The sequence below is a fragment of the Cydia strobilella genome, chromosome 2, assembly GCF_947568885.1.
Source record: "Cydia strobilella chromosome 2, ilCydStro3.1, whole genome shotgun sequence".
In the NCBI taxonomy this organism is placed as follows: domain Eukaryota; kingdom Metazoa; phylum Arthropoda; class Insecta; order Lepidoptera; family Tortricidae; genus Cydia; species Cydia strobilella.
In genome coordinates, this window is record NC_086042.1 from 16769898 (window position 1) to 16778245 (window position 8348).

At 40.3% G+C, this 8348-nt stretch overlaps 1 protein-coding gene across 4 annotated transcripts in view; it reads right to left on the reverse strand.

Moving 5' to 3' along the window:
- The window catches only part of LOC134752265 (protein MTSS 1), a 192531-nt gene that overhangs the window by 38083 nt on the left and 146100 nt on the right, over positions 1–8348 (reverse strand). For 3 of the 4 annotated variants that reach the window (XM_063687915.1, XM_063687909.1, XM_063687900.1), the window contains 6 exons: positions 7748–7865; positions 6965–7153; positions 5617–5723; positions 5310–5406; positions 2219–2677; positions 19–189 (listed from right to left, as the gene is read on the reverse strand). In XM_063687915.1, the coding sequence (XP_063543985.1) occupies positions 19–189; positions 2219–2677; positions 5310–5406; positions 5617–5723; positions 6965–7153; positions 7748–7865 (1141 nt within the window). The remainder of the gene's footprint in view (positions 1–18; positions 190–2218; positions 2678–5309; positions 5407–5616; positions 5724–6964; positions 7154–7747; positions 7866–8348) is intronic. The other variant, XM_063687923.1, reaches the window with a different exon arrangement.

Here is an 8348-nt window from a genome sequence, read left to right on the forward strand (position 1 = left end):
CCTGACATATCAACTCACGTTCGGAATGGTGTCTGTCGGCGCTGTGCGCCCTGGCTGCGATGTTGCGCCGCATGGCGAGCGGGCTGAGCGTGTCGTGTCGCGCCATGTTGTTATACCCCGCTATGATCTGCGATGGCTGCGCGTATATCGTGTTCGATGAGTATTTCTTTTCTTGTTGTAGTTTGTAACCTGTATGTATTAAAAATAAGGATTAACACTTGGCTGTGTCTTCTATTTTAGTGGGCAAAATTCCATAAAGTTAATGATAAATACGAGAGCTAACACCACTTTCTTATGCTTGAAAGCGCTTATCAACCTATCAATCGCATTATGTCACGTAACATTATCGTGGCACTTAAAATCCGAATAAGGTCCCTTATTGTAATAACTTGTATAATTTGGCATTATATGGAAGTTTGAGGAAAGTACTGTTTACATAACATTTTGTAAGTACTATTGTAATGATAATGCGAGCAGCTACCTACAATAAAATAAGCATCTAAATCTCTAAAGCTGAGTAAGATAGTTCACCTGAAATAGTTATTTGTGCAATAAGAGAGGAAAGTTGGTTTTTCTTGCGAGTGTTTATTTTGAGTCCAGAGAAAGCGAAAGACTCTATAATTGAATCACGAGCGAAGCGAGTGATTCTTAGGTAGAATCTTGATCTCTAGGGACTCAAAAACACGAGATGTAAAAAAACTTTGCTCCCGTGTTGCACACATAATTTTTCACCTCAGTAGTGAGAACATATTAAAGGTTAAAATGTATTTCGAATTACACAGAATAAACAGAAAAAAAAGTATTATAATATGTACGATACGATACGAGACGAGACCGGACCGGACCGTACCGGACCGGACCGGACCGTACCGGACCGGACCGGACCGTACCGTAACGTACCGTACCGTACTGTACCGTACCGTACCGTACCGTACCATAAAAAAATGAAATAAAAGTATGAAGTTCATGGCCTTCACTAAATTAAAAAGCTACATTGTTTCACTCCCTGGAGTGAGGAAAGTCGCACTTTCCTCACTCCAGGGAGTGACGAAAGTAGGCTTGTTCGAGCTGCTGAGGTGAAAAGTCACTTGGCGAAGTGAATTGGAATCATGCATGAATGCATCACATGTATTTGCTGACGTCTTAAGACAGACTATAGCAACTAATTGCAGTCCGGACATCCCCTGGGCACAAAATACACATACATATACAGACCTCTACTCGGCTTAATTCATACGGTTATATTGTTTTCTTTAATACTTATTTATTTATTTAAATATGAAACAAACGGTCATACATAAATATATATTATAATTGCACCCGTGTGTAACACAAAACTTTTCCCCTCACTATAGCGAGGAAAGTGCAACATCCACAGGCGTTAGATCATCTTCATGACCGGAATCACTAATTTTTTTACGATAATACGATATTATAACAGAAAACCCTGGAAGTTGTGTATTTTTACGTGTCGGAGTCGGTGAGAAAACTTTTGTTGACAATGTTGACATTTCTGACGATGCATTTTGAAATTGCATCGATTCAACTTGTGCGTTCGGGATTACATTCAACATCATTTAAAAAAAAACCGGCCAAGTGCGAGTCAGACTCGCGCACGAAGGGTTCCGTACCATTACGGAAAAAACAGCAAAAAAATCACGTTTGTTGTATGGGAGCCCCATGTAAACATTTATATTATTCTGTTTTTAGTATTTGTTGTTATAGCGGCAACAGAAATACATCTGTGAAAATTTCAACTGTCTAGCTATCACGGTTCATGAGATACAGCCTGGTGACAGACAGACGGACGGACAGACGGACAGACGGACAGCGGAGTCTTAGTAATAGGGTCCCGTTTTTACCCTTTGGGTACGGAACCCTAAAAACAAATGTTTCTTATGGAATTTAAGGTTTATAACTTAAAATCATTAAATAAAGCTTAATTTTGGTATTTTTTATTAAATTCTCAAACCATTTATTTAATGATAATTAATATCGAACGAACCATTATTATGAGCATTTCAAGTTTTGTAATCTGTCAAAAGCTACTTAAACACGCTCCATCCAAGGTCAAATTACTTTCCCCACTAGTGGATAAAATGCGTTTTTCCCCGCTTGTCTTAAAGGATAAAAGACGGCTTTCCGAGCTAGTGAGGGGAAAAATATATTTACGCAATACTCGCTAGTTCAGATCAGATATTTGTTTGAGTTAACTCACCAGTTTGTCCATATAGCGAATCATTGGAAACCCTCGGGCCGAAGCTGGAGAAGTTGTTCTCGCCGTAGCTCGGCGTGGAGGGGCTGGAGCCGTGGGGCGAACTCTTGCCGTCGCTGTACACGCCCAGGTTGCTGCCGTACAAGTCCGAACTCGAACTATTCAAACTATTCTTCCGCACGTAAATGGAATTTTGTTCGACGTAAGCCATTATCCTATGGCCCGTCTGGCCGTATATTGGATTAAGGTTTCCAGTGCTGTTTAGGCTAGAGGTTGAAGAGAAATTGCTTTTGGCTTGTTGGAAGGTGGATAGGGGTTGTGTGGGACTCTGAGAAGGATTCGAGTTTTGGGTTTGGTTCGCATTAGTTTGAAGTTGTTGGAGACTGCGCCGCACTAGGCCCGGAGAAGCGGGCATGTGCTTGAGTTCGGTCAGTTGTTTTACTGTCTCCGCTACATTGATACCTGGAAAATGAAAGTCAATATTAATATTAAATTTACTTGTGAAACAGAGCTATAACAAATATAAACTTGTAGGACCTGTAAAGAATCGCAAGGGATTGAGAATACCGTCCTCTGCACGGGGCAAAATAGATAGAGGGTAGAGAGGCCTTTGCTTTGGGATGGGGCGAATACCTGGGTTAACAAAAAATATAATAAATAAATTGTCAAATACAGAAATATATAAATAAAAAATTGTAAAATTTGATACATGATATAAGTATATGTGTAAGTTAGTCGCAGAGTGAGATAGTCATGGAGTACCTAGGGTTAAAATACGGGCATACTGTAGGCATAATAAAAACTTCGGAATGAATAGTACCTAATAACGTACGTATATTGATATATGTGTACGTTATTAGGTACTTTGACATGATTGTGTACAATGTTTGCATGTTCCAAAGTATCTTAACCGGCTGTCAGTACATGTGATAAGAGTAGGTGAGAGGGTATTCCTTTGAACATCCTATAAAAATATCTACACAAGACTTTTGATACAAGATGGGCGTGGTGTTACATTTACCTAATTCCAACGCATATAAATAGTACATTTCTACAGAGCAAAATTAGGGACTACTATCCAAGTATTAAATCATTTTACGGTTTAGACTCACTTGTTTTAGTCACTCGCGCGACATGTTTCGGAGAGCCTAGGTCTCCTTTCTCAAGCACTAATAGTGCGAGCAGCGTTCACGACGACCGTATATTCATCATACCGTGTATTCCGTATATTCCGTATATTGTTCGTGTGTATTCGTTGATGTCGCGCGAGTGACTAAAACAAGTGAGTCTAAACCGTAAAATGATTTAATGTTAGTATGTCTCACAACAGTTTAAATTCGACCATCCAAGTAGTTACAGACAGATAAGCGTAACAAGCCGGATTGTAATACAAGGCTGGCAATCCTTTTTCTTACCAAGGTATGTTACACGTTCGTCTACGGGTCACTTACATATGTATCAAATTTCAACTCAACTGAGACGTCCGAACAGCCATACGAGTGTAAACAACTAAGTCCTTTTTGCCGAGGAAGAAACATCTATATGGCGTTCAAAAGATTATATGTATATTGTAATTATCATGCTGTAAATAATTTTGTATAAAGGAATGCATCTAAAAAACACAAATAAGATTTTTCTACTCGTCGAGTATAATCTGGTATTACAACTTCATATGCAACACTACAACATTACTCTTTTCAACGTTGGATAGTCTATGGCACTTCCAACACAAGCATAAGAATTTTTTCAACGCTCAAAACGACGTTTTTATTCCACCGTTTTTTGGCTCATAATCCTATTATCCTATAGATATTAAACACGCGTGCTCTTTCAGTGTTCCACTCGTGCTTTTTCATTATATTATCCGACTGAGTTAAGAAGGTAACTGATTGCTAATAATATGCATGGAAAGGGAGCCTTCTTTAATTGGTCAGACTGGCGGGCACCTGCGCGCCCGAACTCCTGCGCGGTGCGCGGCCCGGCCGGCCCGCCCGCCGCCCGCGGCCGGGGCGAGGGGCGGCCGGCAGTATGACAGATGCAACACACAATACTAACTGTTTTAACTATTACAATTTGATTAATATGAGTTTCTTTTTTTTCTCGCAAGTGTGTTGAAAAACGTCGTATGAAACGCGTGTGCATTGGTCATTACACACATCGGCTTTCTTATTGCGCGCTCGCTTACAGCTCGCGCGCACAATATCGCCTCGTGTGTATTGACCAACTTAGCACACTTGTATCATAATGTACTATACCGATACGGTTTAGTCAATTATAAAAATTTTGAAAATAGAACTTCATACATTTCGACAAAATATTTCTTGTTTAAGGAGACTCGATTCAATGTAAATTAGCCTGCTTAAACACGCTGCTGCGTCGCATCTGCTTTGTGATTAGTTGGCCAACAAAAACATTTTATTTTATGTTGTAGTAGAAACAATTGCTTCATAAGTCAGAAACGCGCATGTGACACCCTTCATATAGCAACAACCATACCCTACGAAAACCGCTTAGCGTTGCTTGTTAGTCTCCATAGGCTACGGTGTCCAAAATCGAGAAAAAAACAGTCTTAAAATTTAATTTAGCAAGGAGCGGGTACCAGGGCCTCATGAGTTACGAGGAGGTGTCGGTTGACCAACCCGCACCTGACCAACGGGCACCGGGCCCGGCGGCCAGGGCGCGTATGAGTATGAAGGTATCGCAGGCCGCGGCAGCTCGCGTATCTTAGCTGTATACTTTTGGTTTGGTTACCTATATGATTCTACTAGTTGAAAGTATAATTTTTTGTCTCGTAGAAAAAGTATTGTATATTGTATACAATAGTGATATAATCAAGCTTTTCAATCTCGTACCTTAACTTAAGCAACTCAGCAAGCTTCGTTGCTTAAACACGGTACTCGACTGAAAAGCTCTCTATTATATCACGATTAAACATCTATATGGCGTTTAAAACAAATACTACATCTTAATATTACTGTAATTATCATGCTCATAAATATTTTTGTATATTTTGGTGTAAGTAACAAAGTGTAATATGTTTGTTGAAAGCCAAACAAATAATTACGTATGCGTATTGTGTATGCAAGATACTTACCAGAGTTAGCCTCGGCATCGGGTTGCAGCAAGAACGCAGGTGGTGGCGGTAGGTTGTCGACCTCGTTAGGCCCCATCCCCGGGCTTTGATTGTTACCCTGAAAGAATAACTCTATGGTAGATAACATACGTTATCGAATATACACTCGTTTCGGCCGGAGCACGAGGAAGACTACAGCCCGCCACACACGGACCGCTTGTAGCTGTCCGACTGCTAAACGCTGTCGACACTGACTGCTCTAAGCTGTCCGTGTATGGAGGCCCTACCGCACGGCACGGCACTATAACGTGTCGCGGGAGTAAATTACCTGAGGGTAGGCCGGTCGCTGCGGACGGGAGATGGACGAAGACCGCCGTACGGGCGGCGGTGGTTTGCCCAGGGAGCTTGAAGAGCCACGCCGCGACCACACCGTCGCTGCAAATAAAACCAACGTCAGACCAAGATAAGTATAAATATGGCAGGTATACATTTTGTAGGTACAATCAAATGGTTTTTGATTCTGAAATCGTTGTCATGACTCAGCCAAAAATCAAAAATATTATAATTCAGTTACACGTATTCCACTGCTGGGAACAGGCTTCCGCTCATACACGAGAGTTTGGGTATAGTTGGGGTTTTAATGTTGTTAAGTCATAAAAGTAAAGTCCCGCATTGATTGCGCGCATTGCTATTTATTAAGTTCAGGAACTTGGTTCGATTGAATTAACATTTTGTTATTAGAATGATAAAATTTAGCCAGTCTGTTTATTATCATTTTAATAAACACATGATTTACATTGAATAAATAAATGGCTTCGTTTTTAGACCCAAAATAGTAGTTAACTACTGACGTAACGGAACTGTGATTCATGTTTCGATAACATCAGTCGACAATAGGAAAATAATAAACATTCCTTTGCTTGTACTTTCTTGTGGGTATGAACAGCATACTCACATCAAAACGTATTACATATAAGACGATATATTGCTCCATACTAATTTACTTAATTATATTAATTTACCAATTTAAACACACAAAAACATCGTAGTATAGAAATTCATGCACATGCTGCTTATTCAAAATCGGTTTTTACTAATTACTAATTTGAAGAGAAAAACACCTTTTTCGGGAACAATACCAGGTCACCGAGTTGCCAAGCACGATGATTCGTAAAGCGCGTATTTGAAACGTTTTCTTATTCGAAGCAAGCCTATAAAAGGTCGCCCTCATCTTTATAAGTACAGTCGCCATCAGATAAAGTCAAAGTCAAAATATTCTTTATTCAAATAGGCCTAGCAACAAGCACTTTTAAATTGCCAGAGCGGAGCATATATCGGAGCGGTCAAGGTGCCCATAAATATCTTAGCATGCACTTTAGCGTCTTGATAATAGAAGCTTTGTTCAGATCTTTGTGAACATCTTGGGAGCTCCGATAGGTATATGTGATGACGACTGTATATGTATAAGTCCAAAGACGTCCTTCCATTTCTGTGTAGAATGGTCTTGCCTCGACGGATTTTCGCAACCTTCACCATAGATTAGGCAAATAAATTAAGGACCTCCTCGCGTTGGTCATAAGGTCATAATCAACTATGTCTTCAATATGTCGTCCCCGTAAATGTCTTATCCCTTAAACCTTAGCGTAGCTATGCCACCATTGCCCATCTTAACCCACCTGTCATAGAAACGGGTCTCCGCTTAGGCACCGCGGGTTTCTTCCCGATAGTCGCGAACGCCGGAGTCTCGCAGGTCTCGTCGAGCGACCTCACGGCCTCCTCGAGGCTGCCGAGTGAGATCGAGAAGCTCTCGCGAGCAGCGGCGATTGAAGCGTCGCTGTCTCGGCGGAGTGTCACTATCTCAGAGTCTAAACGGTTGCAAATTAAAAGCATGCAAGGCTTTACACAAAACGGAAACAACAAATAAAATTATAAATGGAATGTTAAATGTAAGGGTTGATATTTCAACATTCAACGTAATATTCTCAAACGAAGTAAGCGTAAAATTGTAATTATTAAAACATAGACGCGATGAATTAATTGGATGATTACATAAAAAAATTGATAATATTTTAGAGCAAACCTTGACTAAAGGCTCTTAGTAATTCGGGTCACCACACGAAGTTATTCAGTAAAAGGCAATGTGTAGATTGATTTACTATTTGATATTTATTAGATTAATTTCAATTTACAATAGATAGCGGAACTTCCATGATGACGTAGGGAAAAGGATTCCAAAATTCCCAAGTTAGTTGTTAGTTAGACGATTTCAAACTAGGTACTTGTCACCGTAACTTTATGTCACCGATTATCCAAGGTCTGCCCTTCGTCAAAATAAACATAACCGCCAATATTTATTTTATTTCGGTACTCTACTATAACAATGTCAGGTCTAAAACAAACACAACTAAAACAGCATGCGTATTCTATTATGGACCTAATGCTGTGGGTGTAAGACTCACCATCCGGGTGCTGTATCTGGTGTTGGTGGGTGTGATCCTCGGCCGCGAACGCGCCTTGGCTACCGTAGCCGCTCGAAGACTCCAGAGACGATTCGCTCGCACTGCTTTCAGAGCATACCTGGGGAATCAAACACCGGGTGTCGTAACATGAAGCCTTCAGGTAAACACGTGTTTTGATCACTTAAGGTTAGACGCTAATACGATTCAGGCCCGATTTGATGCCATTCCTCAACCCACCAACGGAGCGGCAGCTGACGTTCACGAGGGTTCATCATACATAGCCGTTAACCGCTATATGAGTTTTCGCCCGAGAGGCGATGACTGACGAAATTTGCGTCTGGCTCGCGGACTATAGGTACGTCATTGTGCAAGTTCATTTTGTAACAATGCACTTAAAATTTATCTCTTTTTAAAAGGCAAGATATTCATTTCAAAATACATTTAATCTTTTTTCGTATAACATAGATTATTAAATAAGTGTGGTATCGATCGTACCGTACCGTTCGCGTTAATATTAAATATTAACTATGTTGATTTGATAAGGGCTAACGTAACACAATAAATAATTTAATAATAAACGAACGATTTAAAAAAAACAGTG